Consider the following 18,838-nt stretch of genomic DNA (forward strand, 5'->3'; position numbering starts at 1 on the left):
TCAGTGCTATTAAGGCTTAAGGTTGACTTTACTCGTAAACATCACTAAAAGACAAACAGATACGATTTAAATTTTACCTCGATTAGGTCTGAAAAGGATAGACCAGTCATATCCAAAGATATTCGATCCTCAGCATATATCGAGGTCTGCAACTTACCCCCGTAACAGCTATCTTTCTTTGAAAGAGAGTTGGTGATTCATCATTATGATTAGAATGGGTTGGAATGGGAATAGAAAAAATCATATCTCCAAAATTTTTGATTTATAATTAGAATTAAAATTGAAATGAGATTTGAATACTAGAAAAAAATACGAATTAGATTTTGCAGAATTAAGATACTTCCATTTTCTCTAAAATAATAATAGGAATGGAATTCCTCCAAATCAAATAGTTATAATAGAAATCATTTATTTCCATTTTCATTCCATAGTCTAACTCCCTCCAACCAAATATGTCCTAGGATGCTATTATGGAGTTTTCTAACTCGTTACATCTATCCAAATTTGGTGATACACTGTATATCATATGTAAGGAAATGTCGTTATTAGAAAAGATGGTCTCAAGACACATTCGCAACAATAGGGCTGATAATCATGAAAGATTAGAGTACCTATTACGTGGTCCCTCGTATCACTAGTCCTAAACATGCATCCCATGGTTGCGCACGCAAGGATGGCTTTAATTAATTTGAGCATGCAACATCCTTCAACATCAGCAAAGTTTTTGGTAAATGAGAAACCCAGAGACTCGGAGATCTTCCCACATGAACTATATACACTACGGAGAGATATTTAAAGCGAAGATCTACTTTAAGAATAGAATATTACTTCTGCTTAGCATTTTAGAGCTAGTGTGCCACTGTCAACATAGAAGAATCTCCTATAATTTAGTATGAAATGAAACGATATCAAAGCCAACTAGTGTTGGTAGTTGTGACACCATCATGACACATGGCACTAGCCGACAATAAGACCATTTTTTTTTTCAGCTCCAACTTGAAAGTGATGATCATGGTCCTCTAGACCATCTATATAAATCTCATACAGTTTTGTTTTGTTTTGTTTTGTTTTTTCTTCTTCCATGGAGGAACTTGTGGATGCTAGGAATACTTCAGGGACCAGAAAAAATTAAAGATGTTATCGCATGACCGCAGCTGGTATAGCTACAGTGCTGTACAAATTTTTTTCCTGGTTGAGGAGAGATCATTAGCAAATGGGACGAGCAATGGTGCGAAGTGCCAAATTTGATGTGTTTGTGGTCGGTGGTTAAGAGAGGAGTCGGCTGTCAGAAGGTCATTAGCAAATGGGACAAGTGCCAAATTTGATGCGTTGTGCCCGGTACCTTATGAGAGGAGCCTCTCTCAGTAAACAGTCGCTCTTGTGATTAAAGGCAAACCGCGAAACAATTGTACAGTTGGTTTTTTTTTCAAAAAAAAAAAAAAGGTGAATGTAATGACTGTCCACATAGCAATTGCTTTAGCCAAATGGGAACAGCATAAACTGCACCAGACGCCAGTTGTAGGATTCCAAAGATTTTAAATTTTCCACTGATAGAAATCTAGATTCTTCCAACCTTATATCTTTACTTACATAACTTGTCATGATTATTTGGATGATCTTGATAGTTCCATCATGAATTGATTTATAAAATTTGATAAGTATCCCGAAGATTCTTCAAACTTTCAATATTTATTAGGATATTTCCATATTTATTTGATCAAGTTGGGCAGCTTTGTCATCGACAAGTTTACGAGATGATAGAATCTCAAAAATTGATTTATGATATATATATATTATATATATATATATAATTGATATACTCAATAAATCATATCGTTCTAATCTATCTTTTTCTTCATGGTATCAAAGCTTTAAGTTCCTAAGTTTGCATATCTTTTTATATTTATCTTCTAAAATATTTTTTTCTCTCTATCCTACGATATGGTCTCACCCATATCAAATAATAAAATCTCTACATCTTCTCCATACTACCTACATCCATCTGATAATCTAGGAATAGCCTTAGTATCTTGTTTCTTGACTGTGATAACTACTCCACTTGAAAAAAAGCCATGAGAAATGTCCTTCTTACCAAAAACAAGTAATGTTTTGTTGATGAAACTTTGTCAAAACCATCAGCCCCCCTCTTTGATGTCCAAACATGGAAAAAATGCAATTCCATGATTGTTTCATGGATTTTAAATTCTTTATCAAGAGATCTCCACTAAAGTATTCGTTATGTTGATATGGAAGGGTCTTGAAAGAATGGTTCTCTCAAAAAAATAAGATCCGAATTTATCAACTTCGCCGTAACATTGCCTTGCATGAACAAAGGCAATAATCTGTCATGGCATACTTTACTATTAAAGTTACTAGGATGAGCTTGGAACCTATACGGCTATCCCAACCTATAAATGTAGAGCATCAAAGGAGCTAATCACCATGATCAAGTAAGAGAAAGTTCATTAATTTTGATGGGCTTAAATGATAATTTTTCCACCATTCGTACATAAATATTAGCGATGGATTATCTTCCTAATATCAATAGAGCCTACCTTTTAATCTGTTAAGAAGCAACGGCACTCTTAATATGCCTTATATTGAAGTAGCGGCACTCACTGCCAAAGCAAGTCGATCCAATAGTAAGAAAAATATGAGCAAAGATAAAAGGAAGATTATATGTACTCATTGTAGGCTGTCCAACCACATAAAAGAGACTTGCTACAAACTTGTTAGCTATCCTCAAAATTGGGCACCACAAAGCTATGGCTCAAATAAAGTTGGACAATATACCAAGCACTAAGAAAATGGGCCTGCTACGCAAATGTCTCATTCTTATGCTGCTGCTGCCATCATGATGTCTCTTGCATTGCTAGTGAGGATGCTAAAATTTCTCCCATGCCTGAGTTAACTACTAGTCAATACAAACAATTTGTGAGTCTCCTCCACCAAGGCAAATAATCACCTCAAGCCAATCTTACTGGTAAGCAATATTGCAACTATATTTTTCTTGAATCTGATGATTGGGTTATAGATGGTGGGGCTTCAGACCATATGATACCCAATCTCTATAATATGATAAATATCATTGAGTACCTTGACACTAAGCCTATTAAACTACCCAATGGTACTTGTTTTCGAATCTCTTGTACCGGCAAGGTCCATTTATCACCTAATATACCTCTATATGATGTTTTGTATATTCTAAATTTTTACTTCAACTTGTTATTGGTAAGCAAACTAACCAATGCTTTGAATTGTGCAGTTCTATTTTTTCTAACCTTTTGTGTTATTCAGGACCTTACCTCAAAAAAGTTGATTAGTGTAGGAGAGATGTGTGATGGTGTGTATCACTTTGTTCAGCCCTCTGCTAGGAGAACATCATCGATAGCATTTGATCTTTCTTTGTTGTGGCACTTACACCTTGGTCATCCTTCTTTAGTCTATTTATCTTCCTTTCTTCTGAAATCTTCCAAAAATTTTTCTTGATAGCAATTTTTACTATGAAACTTATCATTTGTCACACTAAACTCGAAATCCATTTCTATTAAGTAATAATAGAAGTGAATGTTGTTTTACTTTATTCATTGTTAATATTTGGGGTGGATATTGCACACTTCATATACTGGTGCATATTATTTTCTTACTATTATAAATGACTATTCTAGATGTACTTGAATTTATTTAATGAAATATAAATCCGAAGCTTCGATCTTTATCAAGATATTTTGTGCTATGGTTAAAAATCAATTTAACTGTTTTAGTTAAGGTCAGTGAACTGATAATGATCGGGAGTTCACATCTATGCATGCTTATTTTCAAAATGGTATAATCCATCAATTAACATATGTGGATACACCCCAACAAAATAGGATAGCTGAATGCAAACATCAACACATTTTGGAAGTTGTTCATGCCTTATTTTTTGAAGCTCATTTACCTTTATCTTTCTAGTTCTCACTGTAAATATTTGATTAATCATCTGTCTTCACCTGTCCTATTTGGAAAGACATCTCATGAAGTGTTACTGAAAAGCTCACCAGACAATCACCAATTACATGTCTTTGGTTATTTTTATTATGCATATAATCATACCCATAATCGTCATAAATTTGCTCCATAGGCTACTTGGTGTATTTTTGTAGATTATCCTTTTAGTCAAAAGGACTACAGGGTTTATGATCTTGAAACTCATCAATTTTTTATTTCACATGGTGTTAAGTTTTATGAAACAATCTTTCCTTTTAAAGATAAACCTGACATGCATTCAGGATCTATAGTTTCCTTACCCACCTTTGATTACGAAGATGACTATGTTATGACCATAATCTCTATTTCAACCGATGATGTTCACGACCAACCTATAGAACAAACCCAATCTCCAAATAATACTTTACGACATTCCAGTCGAACTCATACTCATCTTTCATATCTCAAAGATTATGTTTGTTCGGCTTTTGTGATACACCTCACATCTCTTCACAACCAACAGCAGATTTAGGTATGCCTTATCCTATCTCTTCTTATATCACTTATTCTCATTTTTCTCCTCATATTTTACTTTTCTCTCTGCCATCTCCTCCAATGATAGCCCATTAGTTATTCACAGGTAGTTAAAAACCCTCACTAGTGAGAAGCAATGGCATCCGAACTGGAAGCATTAAAAAAATAAGACATGATCTTTAATGTCTCTTCCTCCAGACAAAGTCTCCACTGAAAACAAATGGGTTTATAAAATCAAGTATAAATCTAATGGCACTACCGAGCAATATAAAGCTCAACCTCATTACTAAGGCCTATACACAAATTAAAGGTATCGTTATTATCAAAATATTTGTTATCGGTTGACAAACTAGTCACAGTACGTTACCTTCTTGCTGTTGCATTCATCGTGGTTGGCTCTTATATAACTTGATGTCAACAATGCATTTTCTACATAAGTGACTTACATGAAGATGTATATATGCGTTTACCATCGAGTTTAGCACGACACAGCAGAACATCGTGTTTTGCCAGCTACACAAGTCCATTTATGGCCGAAACAAGCCCTCACGGAATTGGTTTGAGAAGTTTATCTCTATTATCAAAAGCAACGGGTTACAAGTAATCCAATGTAGGGTTATTTACTTTTTATACTCAATACTGATTCAGGCTTCACAATAGTCCTGTATATGTTGACGATATTATTGTGACTGATAGTAAATCCTCAACAAATCATCACATTCAAAGTAATTCTTAAACACTCATTTTCACATCAAAGATCTTGGCTCCCTTAAAATTTTTCTTGGTATTGAAGTGGCACGTTCTTCTAAAGATATTTTCTCAGGCAACACAAGTATACATTAGATATTCTTTCTGAGATTGGATTGTTAGGTGCCAAAGTATGTGATTTTCCCAAGAAATAGAAGTTAAGACTCACTGATGATGGTGTTGCACTAAAAGATCCTTCTTCTTATAGACGGCTAGTTAGTCACTTAATTTATTTGTCAATCACTAGGCCAGAAATTATGTATTTGGTTCACATGCTCAATCAATTTATGCAGAATCCAAAGAAGCCACACTATAATACTGCCATCCGTGTATTGCGCTATTTAAAATCATCTCCTGATAAAAGATTACTTCTCCCATCCTCTATTGATCTCACTTTGCATGCTTATGTTGATTCAGATTGGACTACTTGACCAATGACTCAGCAATCTATGACAGGCTATTTCACTCTATTAGGATCTTCTCCTATTTTATGGAAAACAAAGAAATAACCCACAGTTTTTCCTCTTCTGCTAAGACTGAATATAGATCCATGGCAGCTACCATCTATGAATTATTATGGCTTAAGTCCTTATTATCTGATCTGGATGTTGCACATATCCAATCTATGAAGTTATATTATGATAATCAAGCCACACTTCATATTGCCGCTAATCCAATATTTCACGAATGCACTAAGCACATCAAAGTTAATTGCCACATAGTTCGTGAACGTATTCAAATACACGATATCTCCACCACATATGTTCGTAGTAATCATCAATTAGCCGATATCTTCATCAAGGTGCTAAGACGTGATCAGTTTCTCCTTCTTAGTAGCAAGTTGGGGTGTTATGGGTCTCCACCTCTAACTTGAGGGAGAGTGATAGAATCTCAAAGATTTTTTTTAAACTTTCCACCGATAGAATTCTAGAGATTCTTCCAACCTTTTATATTTACCTACATAACTTATCACGATAACTTGGACAATCTTGGCAGTTCCATCATGAATTGATTTATAGAATTTGATAAGAATCCTAAAGATTATTCAAACTTCCATATTTATCAGGATACTTTCCACAGTTATTTGGTTAAATTGGAAAACTTTGTTATGGACAGATCTATGGGATTTGATGGAATCCCAAAGATTGATTTATGAGATTTGTATATATACTGAATTGATTTTGTAAATATACTAAATTTGTACATGTGATGTATATATATGCCTCATTGATATGCTCAATAAAATCAAATCATTCTAATCTATCTTTCTTCATGTGATGTATATATATACCTCATTAGTATGCTCAATAAATTAGGTCATTCAAATCTATTTTTTCTTCACTGGTAATTGCTAAAGAATCTACAATGTAATATGCTAAATAAAATTAGGTCATTCTAATCTATCTTTTCTTCACTAGTGATTGCTAAAGAATCTACAATGCCACTATAGATGGCGGCAAAATTCAGTATCTGACTCTATACCGATCTCATTCTATACAAGGATTTATTGCTATAAGTCATCATATTGATATTGGTCATTCACCGACATAAAGCTTGGATTCAGTTGAAAGTGCCCTTCTTCCAGATGAACCTACAATAAAAGTTTGCATGCACCAGAGGTGCTCCGATGGAGGGCCCTCTGATGCTTAAATTAGTCGAAGCTTAAGAACAAAAAAATAAGAAGGAATGAGACAGAAGAGTGAGAGAGAATATAGGCATAGTATTCTATAGATGAGCTTTGTTTGTTTATCCTAGGAACCTCTGATTACCGCTTTATATAGAGATGGAGCTGTAGACTGTTTATGCCAAATTCAATAGGCCATTAGTCCCTAATTGGCTAAGTTGCTAGATCTTAATTTAGTAGACCATTGGGATAGAAAATCCATCCACTAACCTACAAATCATAATTGTTAGTCATAGATGCTAGTTGTAGATTTCATTCATGCTCTAGAAGTCACAGGGAGGTTCTAGCGAGTTGACCTTTCCATCGAGGCAGCTTGTGGCTTGAGGTTGGCATGACAATAGAGTGCTGTCTCAATTTGAATCCAAGAACAAGTGATCATGAATGAGGTCATAATCTAGAAGGTGGCATCAGCTCTATTTTTTGGGTTCCAGACTAGACCACCCACCATCCAATGACCTCCCACATAGGGGTGAAGTGGTATGGATATTATTCGTCCGAAACTATTTTCGTATTCAATCAATCCGAATATGGATAGAAATTTCAGGATCCGACTAATATCCGTATCGTATCTATATCCATCAAAGAAAAATAAATATGGATATGGATAAATAATTATCCAATCTGTATCTGAATATCCGAATCTATATGTAATCCTATATAATTTTTATATAGTACTTATTAATTTTTAAGAAAAATATACAACATATAAACATATTATTAACTTGATTTATCATATATTTAGTAATATCTTTGATTCTGTAGTTATAAAATTTAATTATCTAAGTTATATCCATAATTATATCCATACTTTTATTATCCGAATTATATCTGTATCAGTTTAAAATAAATATGGATATGAATTTTTCATCCGAATAATTTTTGTATTTGTATCGTCAGACAAAATAAAAAAAGATATAGATATATTAGTATCTGATCCGTATCCAATCCGATTTCAGCCTTAGTCCCGCATGCCCATGATTATATTGACCAACAGCCCCCCTTGTGCCTCCCATGGCAGTCCGCCTTTCCACTTGCTCCCTCCATCCTCACCATCACCTTCACTGCCATGTACTCTCTCCATCAGTCATCGCCAATGTCACTCATTGTAGCATTGCATATGTCATTCATTACAGCATCGCATATACAACTACCGTATCATCCTCCTCAAACCGCTATATGCCACCGTTGCCGCTGCCTCCTACCCCACAATCATTTTATTGATGGTGACCTCAAATGATGTTACAGAAAAATTTTTGGTTTTTGGCTAGTTTGTGAAGCAATAATATGAAATATTAAACTTTAATCGGATTTGAGCCAAATCTATTTTTGGCTCAAATAGGTAATTTGGGTTGGTCCAATCAGGTTTGGATCAAGCTCATTCTAATTTGGATTGTATCTTTCTGTTGGAATACCAAACGATCTAGTGGTATTTTTATGGGGATTCTATCTATATTAGAACAGGTTGTTCAAAAGGATCTCCTGTTCTTCCATCAAATATTCTATTTTTTCTCGTATACTCGGGTTCGAATACCCAACTTTCCTTATTGAATAGAGGAATAAGCTGTTTGAAAGTGAATCTTAAAGAATAGGTTGTTTTTTCAGAGAATATATTTTAGATAAAAAAAGTATAATCTCTTCCTTTCTGTATTGCTTGTCTTGATTCTCCAAAATCTTATTCCAAAGATATTCATGAAAATAACTTTTTTTTTCAAAAAACACTACAAACGTCTGTCTATTCTCTAATTCATCCGACCTGATAGTATCCATTTTGGAAAATAAGAAATTTCAAGTCTTTTGTTGATCAGGCAACACCCAGATAAAAACCAAAAACTACACGTTTCAGCCCCTTCTGAGTCGAGAGAATAGTGGAAGTCTTCGGATAAGGAGTAGTTGTCTTTCTTGGTAGAGTCACTCCCCTTTGAAACTTCTATTTAGTCACCTAGGCATGCTCCCTCTATAAAGGGAAGAAATTTCATTCTCCCAAGTCTTCTTTCTAGACCAGCAGTGAAATCGATTCTTGCCCTACAGATGAAGGCCCAAGTTTACGAGGTGAAGCACTAGGTCATTAAGATGAAGGAGCTCAGCGTGGAGGCTCCCATTATGATGGCGTGACTGAAGATTGTTCAAATTCTAAACGGGAGCAGCTTTGTTTTGGGCTTACCTCTCTGATGTTTATTTTGATAAGCTGCAGGATCAACGACTAGATCAATAGCTTAAACTACTGCTATTGCTGAAGAGAGATCAGAGCTAGTACTAAAAGAAGCGATAGCGGACAAAAGAGCTCAAAGAGCAGTGCAGCTAAGCAGGAAGATCTGTAATCTATTTGAAAGAGCATATTACAAAGACCGCAAGTAAAACATTCTATCTTTGTCAGGCTTAAGGTAAAGGGCATGAGAGAAAGAAAGTTCTTGTTCTTATCAACAACGCTTCGCACAACTAAATACTAACACCCGGAACCATCGCGATTGATTGGGAGAAAGAGCACCTACTAAACTGAAAGCAAACAATTGGAAGAGAAAGAGATGCCCTTAAAGACTTGCTTGCAGCATAAGGCAGGTAGCATATAGGATATGTCTTTTCTAGCGCTTTTGATTAAAATTTTCAAGGATGTAATAAGTCTTTCATGTCGTGTTAGTCTGAGATCTATCCTACTTCGCTAGCCAGAATGAAATGAACATATGAGCGATTGATTACGAGAGCTCGACCGGCAATGACATCTCTTTTCTTCCTCACCTCTCGATTCTTCTGCTACTGCTCCGTCGATGTGAATTTATCTTTCAGGGCGCTTAAATTTAGATCTGGATTATTTAAAATTTTTCATGCCAAGTCTAGCTCAAAGCCAAAAAAAAAATCCAAAATCCAAAGCAAGTTCAGGTCTGCATCAAGGCATGACCTATCTCAATCCGATCCATTTCCAGCCCTATATAGTAGGGTATGATCAATACACCTAGATACCAGTATCGACCAATACCGCAAGTCTTGGATGGCGGTAAGGAACATTGATGGCCTCCAATACCACGCCAAGTGGGTAGATCTGAAACGGGCTGAACCACACATCAAATCTGACAAGGGTTTTACAACAGGCTTCACAAGACCGGTGATTAGAATGATTCACTACACCGTGTCTTCTCTTTCTTGATGGACCAAAAGACAAACTTTGTTAACGATATGCACCTAAAGAGGGATCGAAATAAACTCAGATTTCTAATCTAAGGATCCTCTTCAAAAATCTGCCTATGGAAAGCACCAGCCTCAAAAGAAACAGATATAATCCAAGCAATAGATGGCAATCACTGGAGCAACACCTGTGCAATCATCCAAGGAGATTCACCTGGATATGGAAAAATTCATTATTATTGATTAAAAAGAATCCTCTAACGCCATATACTAACTAAGCTCAAGATCCAAGGTGAACTCTAGAACCAATGACAAGCAAATCTGACTAGAAGTCTCACTCAGAAGATGTAATTTGTCCATTAATAAAGAAAAGTAAATGCTCTTTTAATGAACTGAAAACAGGAACTTAGAACCTGCCATTTCTCGCTTCAAAATCTAGGATGACTAAAGGTTCTGCTTGCTCGAATTCCACCAATCACAAAAGTTAAAAAGCTACCTGGTCTCAGGTCTAAATTGCCTCAACTGTTAACTCTGAATTATTTGCTCAAGTCTGAATGCAAAATAGTTAACCATCCATTCATCAACAAGGAGTCTCAGTCAACACATCTTTTTTTTTTTTCAGAACTTAAAGCATATTCTCGAATAATATAAGACAAAAATCTTTAAAATCCCCTAAACTGAAATATTGTGATCTTTCTTTACAGACCAATGTCTGCACTGCAGTATCCTACCAGATCTGGGATGAAGTAACAGAGCTAAGAACTCCCTTCAACTTTTTGGATCCTCATCTCAGAAGAATACAACCCAACCGGAATCTTGTCTCACTTTCATTGTCGCAATTTTATTATTCTCCTTTGGAATGGACAAAATTAAAATTAGCATTTTTTTGAACTGACTAATAATAAGAACTTCCTATGAACCCAAAAACAGGGACGAGGTTTGTAACTAATGAGAAAAAAAGAGGAATCCCACCTCCAAGGATGCAATCAAGTACCATATGCCATACAGCAGACTGACATATACTCTCAGATCCAAAAATCAACTTTTTCTACACGTAGCCACTGTAGATGACTGAAAAAATTGAAGCATAATGAAGAAAAATTGATGAAATGGTCATATATAATCAATGAAGTACCCCACCTCCAAATATGCAATCCACAAAATAAAAGGCACATAAACATAAGTTCACATTCATGGTCAGGGGAAGAAGACCAGAGATTGGCTTTTTATACACCTAAATACAGAAAGCATAATTAATAACACCCGAGTATAGCGAAGAAAAAACCACTGAACATTACTAAACCATCAGTAAGTGCTCTATCGCTCATTCGTTCTCTGCAAAAAAGTCATTTCAACAATTTCTTTACTACTTTTACCAAATGCTGAACTCTCCTACAAATATCGTGCTCATTATGGTTGTCATGATGGAAACAAAAGGCGAGCTATTTGAAAAAGTGTAATATAAATTAGCAGTACAAACAGACTCCAAAATGACACCTAACATTATTAATTTATTATTTTGAAAAAGGAAATGGAGAACTTCAAAAGCACTGAAAACATGTTTCCATGCAGATTTTCTGTGCGCATTCCACATTCCATACGCATCTTAATATTTCAGGTTTATACATAACCAAAAGAAAAAGGGAGGAAAAAAATCCACTCACATTTATTAAAGAAAAGAGAGTCCATGTTTTTTTTTTTTTGTGTGTGCGTGTGGGTGCGCACGCATGCGTCAGGGTTTCAGAATCCACAATTCTCATTAGATTTGGATGTGGCCCGATGTGGAATCTGACCTATATGCACCCCTGAGCACAACCTCCCTTTTTATGACTTCACTAAGGCAGCAAATGAACTTCAAGTGCAACCATGCAACTATCCACTTCAACTAACCACATAAACAACACCATTTGTTATGTCATTTCTTCTATGCTAGAACCAAGGTACAGAGTCAAGTGACAGAAAACAACAGTTTTTGTAGCTTGACCAACATTTCACAATTACTATCACAACAATGTTTCCAACGATGATAATTGAGCTATAAATTTTCCGCTTTCCATAAGGTCAAAACCAATGTACAAACAACAAAAAGAGAGCTCTTCCACTAGATAATAATATTGAAAAAAAAAGGAGAAAATGCAAAGTTTGTTGCATTACAAATACAAGATGATCAAAAAGACAATTAAAGGCAGCATACTCTTCAAAATGTGAATGCCTCACCTTAATCTTAAACAAGGCCTCAACTAAGTCTCCCACTAATATTTGGGCTCCAAACATCACACTAAACAGAAATTTTCTTCAAATGCAGAAAAAGAATAGAAAGTAGTATTCATATTGTACGTTATATTTTCATAGAAAACACAGAAAATCTTTAAAATGACATGAAACCTTGACCAGATATAGAGTGTCGACTATGACAATTGAGACCCTAAAATACCTAGATATAATAGCAAACAGAGAGACTTCTTGGCAAACCTGACAGACCACACTTGCATGAAGAATGAGAAAGAACATACTAAGTACTAAATGTGGTTTCCATCACAGATTAATCAAATTCGACTTGTAGACAAAGAGACCTTGTCTCAACTTATTCTAGGAAAAAGCATTGCACCTCACTTAAGAACTGCATCAATAAAAGCACTTCTAGTAGCAGCAAGACATCTATTCTCAAACCCCACCATGAGAAGACAGCAAGATAGAAGATACCCCTTTGATTAACAGAACAGTTGTTCATGATATAAATTTGCATGGTCTCATCCACTTTTGCCAGAACATGACTATGCTGATTTTGAGACAAACCTCCAATTATTCACCTTTTCTCACTATTGTATACGCACCTTTCTAACTCTTTACCAAACCCAAATCATTCAGAATACCAATCACATACTTATGCTTATACACTATGAATTCATTTTAGCATCTTTAACCTTTCAGAGTCTGACATTTTAGCACCTTTGACTCCTTTGGGCAGCAGGCTCTTGTTCCACACATATGCTTTTCAAGCACTTCGCTAACTACTTTGTGCTCCAATTAATCACATTTTAAGATTATTTTGATCAAGGAATCATGCTTTACTCCATTTAATAGACTTTTCTCTTTTTTTCGACAAAAATGGAATTAGTTCGGTCAACAAATTAAATGGTTATATTCTAAAGGAGACTGTGATACCATGGCCCAATAACTTACCATCAATGCTTAAGAGTTAAATATACACTAGCAATTGGCACATGTGATGCACATGATAAATTTAAGATGGAGAGACATGAGGTTGTGATCTATCAATCAATCAGTGATTCCCTTTAAATTATAGCTATCTGAATAAAATAAAAATATACAAAATCTACTATTTACCACTATTCTGATCCATAAATCATTTAAATTTCACTTCCCATTATACTTTTACTTACCTTAGAATGTCCAGTTTATTCAAGAGGAAAAGAAATATGATCAATAATTCCATCAATGATGTACAAGCAGTATTTAAATACAAAATCATCCTAGGCATACTGTGAGACCTGGGACGGGTACCGCTACTGGTACAGGGGCTCAGTATGCCCCATACTAACGCATGATACTATTTGTTGTGTTGACTCCAACAATATACTTTTGCTATGTCTTGACACAAAGGATTCCCATACCATATGATACCAATACCAATACATAAACCAGTATCAAGACTTTAGTAATGAATACGTCTAAAGGGGATCAGTTTTTCAAGGACAAGTTTATTTGCATTCTCTAGGCAAAAATAAAGAAGATAACTTCTCTTCTTAGGTTCCTTATTTCATAAAATTCAGACAAGATACCATTTTGCTATGTTATCTTTTTTTTTAAAAGGGAAGAAAATACGGTCTACAAAAGAAGACACTGTTATTAATAGAGAATCTTATCGTTTCTTTTAAAATAAGAGATGACACAGCATGCTACAGGTGGTTAAACCAAAGTTTTCACATATATTCATAATGAAGTGAAAATAAGTTGAATTTTGAAATATTCCACCAAAATTCCCATCTCCTTGCCCTTGACCAAAGTAGATCAGAAGAAAATGCAAAATCTCCTTTTTATATCTCTCCCAATCTGCTTTCCCTCCTTATATCATGGGCATCCCAGTCAGAACAACAAGGAAGATGTGGTGCCCAAAGATCTCAACTTACAATAGATGCTTCTCCTCTATTCCAATCAAGTCCTCTCATTATCATAAAAATAGATGCCTCTCCTCTATTCTATGAGTAAGGCTAGGGCCAATTATTTGATGGACACGAAAAGCCCTGCAACTTGGCAGGAAGAGATTGGCGTAAATCACAATAATTAGTGCGACACATGGGGTGTCGTCGAATGTTTAGTTGCCAAGTGAGCATTAGTGGGCTCAAGGAACTTTTGGTGTGCACATAACAAGAGCCCCATATTGGCCCTCTATTCCTATCAAATTGGGTCACTATCTCATCTTACCATAAACATAAACACCTTTCATCTATTCCAAATGAAGGAGCTAAATATCTGATCTTCTCATAAATACATATGCCACTCCTCTATTCTGATCAAATTTGATAGATACCTCTTCCCTATTCCATGCAAATTGGGATCATAAATATTCATTAAGGTCACATAAAAAGCACACCCTTTTTTTTTGTTGGGTACAATATCAATATATATATATATATATATATAATATATATATATATATATATATATATATAATATCTGATCTTCTCATAAATACATATGCCTCTCCTCTATTCTGATCAAATTTTATAGATACCTCTTCCCTATTCCATGCAAATTGGGACCACAAATATTCATTAAGGTCACATAAAAAGCACACCCTTTTTTTTTGTTGGGTACAATATCAATATATATATATCCTCCTTGATTTTCTTCCATAGAAAAAGAGAGACAAATAAGGTAAGTCTAAAAAGTAGACAAATATACTTAACAATCCGCTTACATAAATAAGTGAATGAATATTTCCAAATACATCAATGCTTGGTGAGTATATCCACCCATCAGATATCATTTTTAACTTATATTTATATTTTAGTTTTTGGTTCATCTAATATTTATTTCTTTATGTTAAACTATCACTAATTTCATGTATTTATTTTAATATTTTCTAGCCCTTTTTGCGTACATGCAGTGCACATGCCATGTTGCTACTATCTGTGCATGTATTTGAAGAAGGAACTTCTTCAAACTTCTCAAACATCACTTCCCTAACTTAGTTCATAATGGAGAACAAATATCATCACTTGCAAGCTTCTTCACTTCCTGCAAACTATACTAGAATAGCTTCAAAAACTAACAATTCCTAAAAAAAACTTGCTGTTTATCAAGTAGCAATATTTGTAATCAATATTATAAGCCAATGGTGTTTTTTTGAAGAACTCAACTAGTGTATATTGGAAAGGTAAGGGCATAAGCTAATGCCATGTGCTACCCTACAAGTGTTGGATCCTCAAAAGCTATTTTCTCACCATGACTATCTTCTTCATATCTACAGCTACATACTTTGATACAAAAAGTATTTTCAATCAATATTAAGCTTCATCTATGTTTTCTCTAACCATCCCTGCTCCAACATGTCAAATTTTATCAAAGACTTGATGAGAGCTTCTCCGGACTAATCTTGATTTCTCAGCAGCATAACTTTTGCAAAATCAACTGTGTGATCAGAACCCCTATTTATCCATTCCCTTCTTATGAAATATAACGTCAGATTTCTTCAATTTATTGTAAGGAGGGCATTGTTGTTTATAGTTTTCGAAAAAATCTTAATAATTTCTAGGGGAAATGGAAATGGCTATGACAAACATTTCACAAAAAGTCTGAAGTTATCAACTGCATTCCAGCAGCAACAGCTATGAAACTGGCAGGCAATCTAGCTGCAAGACTAGATGCATCTTTTCCCTGTTCTTTCTTCTTTAATATCACCTTGAATTTCACTCCACATATGTTAATTTCTTCTAAGTATCAAGAATCACAGTTATAGAAACTTCTACAGGCTAACAGAAGATGTATTGCATGTATATCCATACATTATGATGCATAATTATGGTTTCTCAGAGTTTGAAACTTATGACATTGTTACAAAACAGAATACTATTGTCACTAGAGGAGGGGAAAGAAACAGGAGGGAGAGAACAAAATAAAGAATGGTATCATCTCATCATGCAACATACAATGGTAGCCATTAAATATTTGGTATACTGTCTTTGATCAAGGCAAGTGAATATTTTTCACGAAAAATATATAAAATTTAATGCACACAAGCAGGAGAAAACAATCAACGCATAAAAAAGAAAGTCAGATATCTATTGCAATTGAAAAGATTTATACGTCAACTATCATGAGTTCATGACTTATATCTAAAGAATGCTAAAAAACTGATATTTCAGAAAAAATGGTGTGGGTGTAGCTTCAGCTTGAGACCCACAACACACACTGCCACGACAAAAGGGAAAACCCAAGAAGTGCAAACAACGTTGAACTAGCTGACACCATGATGAGGGAAAAAAAAATAAAAGCAGTTCAACATTTCAAGAGCATGTTAGAACGAATATCAAGATAGCATTAGCCCACATGCACGACAATTTATGTGCAGAAAACTAACCAATAGTAATAAGATTTGACGCCATGGGCATGATTTTTAAACTGTCAAAGTTAAAAAGTTTGATACAGCAGCACAGACATACAAGTGAAAGCATCCTTAGCTTCCAAAAAAATTTAGCGCATCAACCCATATTTTAAGACATCAAGAATTGTAAATGTTTCCGCACATCTAACCATTAACCAATAGAAAATCAAATGTAAGAGCTACACCTTGATTTTTATGTCTAAAGAATAAAAACAATGAGCGAGGGCAAGATTGCCCAAAGGATCTCTAATCAGCCAACTTATTCAGACGGTGAATGGTACTCCTTGCAAGACGATTACCGGGATCAATCTTCAGAACCATCCTCAAATCTTCAGCACCAAGTCTATATTTTTCGCTGCTCTCGTACAAAAGTGCACGTTGCAGCAGCACAGACACATCGGTGCTATCATGCTCCAATACCTGCAAACCAATGACCGTTTGAATTTTATCAAATACAATCCATAAAGGGAAAGAAGAGAACACGCTTCTTAGCATCCTAATACCTTTGAACAATCAGCAATGGCCTTCTTATACTCCCCAACTTCCTTATAACAAGATGCCCTGCAGGACAAGACCTCAGTGGTAGCATCATTTTCCCCAGATTTTTCTAGAAGCACAGCTGCCCAAGAAAGCCACTTGATAGCATCGGCGAACTGCCCCTGCTTGTAATTTTCCAATCCTTTAGTTTTGGCTGCCGAAAGTGTGACGCCGGCAGGAGGTGGCGGGAGCCCCTCTAGCTCTGTTGTCATCCCACCATCATCATGTCCCCCAAACTCCGCACCCAAATCCCAATCATTCACCTCCGAAAATGGCTGGCTTCCTGGTACCTCCGAAGCAGCTCTTGCAGCAGGGGCAGACGAGACGGACGAGGAGAAGAACATATCCATCGGATCCGACCCACCTTTGGCCGGAGAAGGCTTTTGTGATGGTGGAGGAGCCGAAAAGCTCTGAGCTGGCATTCCAAAATCATCCATTTTTGTTGAATTGACATTCTCGAATGCCCCGAAAGAGTAATCATCATTACCACTGCTGGAGGTTTTGGAGGATTTGGCCGATGACATCGGTTGGTTTGCAGAAGGATTCGATCCAAAGTCCATCAATGATCCAAAGGGGTCCTTTTTAGCATTCATCGGCGGCCCGCCAGCTGATGATTTCATCGGTTGCCCGCCGCCCATTGGATTCCCGATCTTACTGCCGGATTGATTCAAAGATGAGAAATTTCCGAGATTATCCGCCAAACCCCAGCTGGAGGGTCTCATCGGGGCGTTATTGGAGGTGGTGGATGCTGTGGCTGCGGTGCTGGTGGATTTGGGGAGGGAATCGGACAAATTACCCATGGAGAAGGCGTTCCCGGGGGCGGCGGCCTTGAGGGGAACGTTGCCGGCAGTGGAGCGGCCCTGGCCGATGGCGGATCCGACGAGATCGCTGAAGAGATTGGGGTTGTTGTCGAGGATCCGAAGGCGGGAGGAGGAGGGGGTGGGGGTGGCGGAGGTCCAGCTCTTGCCGAAGATGTCGCCGACCATGGAGGGAGGAGGGTTGGCGAGGCCAGATCTGGGGGCGGTGGAGGCAGAGGCGGCGGCGGCGGGCTGGTGGGTCCACGAGGGCCGGGCGGACTGGTGGGTCCACGAGGGAGTCGGCTGGGGGCCGGCGGAGGCCGGGGCGGGGGAGGGGTTGGGTTTCTGGTCGCGGAGGGGCCGGGAGGCGGAGCTCCGGCCGGCAGCGAGGCCGAAGTCGAACTGGTAGGAGTTGAAGGAGACGCCGGAGGAGGCGGAGGAGGACGGGCCACGGTTGGATCTGTTTCCGGTGTCGGAGTTCATGGCGGCGATGAAATCAAGTCACCGCCGGTACGCGTCGAGGACGGAGGACGCCGCGATCGACCAGGAGAGAGAAGAAAGGACGAGGGGAGGGGAGGGTGGAAGGGTGACTTAGCTTTTGATTCATTAGTTATATATAATTGGATAATTCGTGGGCCGTTGGAGTTTTTTCTGTCTGATGTAAGACCAGGAGTGGGCCGGACACGGAAAAAATAGGTGTGGTATTTCGGAATGGCTGGGGTTGGAACTCGGCTGTTCACGACTTCGACCTCTCACAGACACTTCGACCTCTCACAAACAGCTGTGTGGAACCTGGAATGATAGGTGGCCGTTTGGTAGCCCAAG

General features: G+C 36.9%; 1 protein-coding gene across 1 annotated transcript; it reads right to left on the bottom strand.

Moving 5' to 3' along the window:
• Nucleotides 1-16,664: 16,664 nt before the first annotated feature.
• On the bottom strand, nt 16,665-18,617 carry LOC105045151 (uncharacterized). Its single transcript, XM_019850378.3, has 2 exons — nt 17,183-18,617; nt 16,665-17,099 (listed from the first exon to the last, which is right to left on the bottom strand). The coding sequence occupies exons 1-2, from the start codon at nt 18,494-18,496 to the stop codon at nt 16,926-16,928; spliced, it is 1,488 nt and encodes a 495-aa protein (XP_019705937.1). The 5' UTR covers nt 18,497-18,617; the 3' UTR covers nt 16,665-16,925.
• Nucleotides 18,618-18,838: the final 221 nt, after the last annotated feature.

Source organism: Elaeis guineensis, chromosome 5 (genome assembly GCF_000442705.2).
Source record: "Elaeis guineensis isolate ETL-2024a chromosome 5, EG11, whole genome shotgun sequence".
Classification (NCBI taxonomy): Eukaryota; Viridiplantae; Streptophyta; class Magnoliopsida; order Arecales; family Arecaceae; genus Elaeis; species Elaeis guineensis.

Excerpts from the sequence above, each read along its gene's own strand:
- LOC105045151 (XM_019850378.3), bottom strand. The coding sequence starts at position 18,496 with ATGAACTCCGACACCGGAAACAGATCCAACCGTGGCCCGTCCTCCTCC. Across the intron at positions 17,100-17,182 it reads CCATTGCTGATTGTTCAAAG|GTATTGGAGCATGATAGCAC; the intron begins GTATTAGGATGC and ends ATTGGTTTGCAG.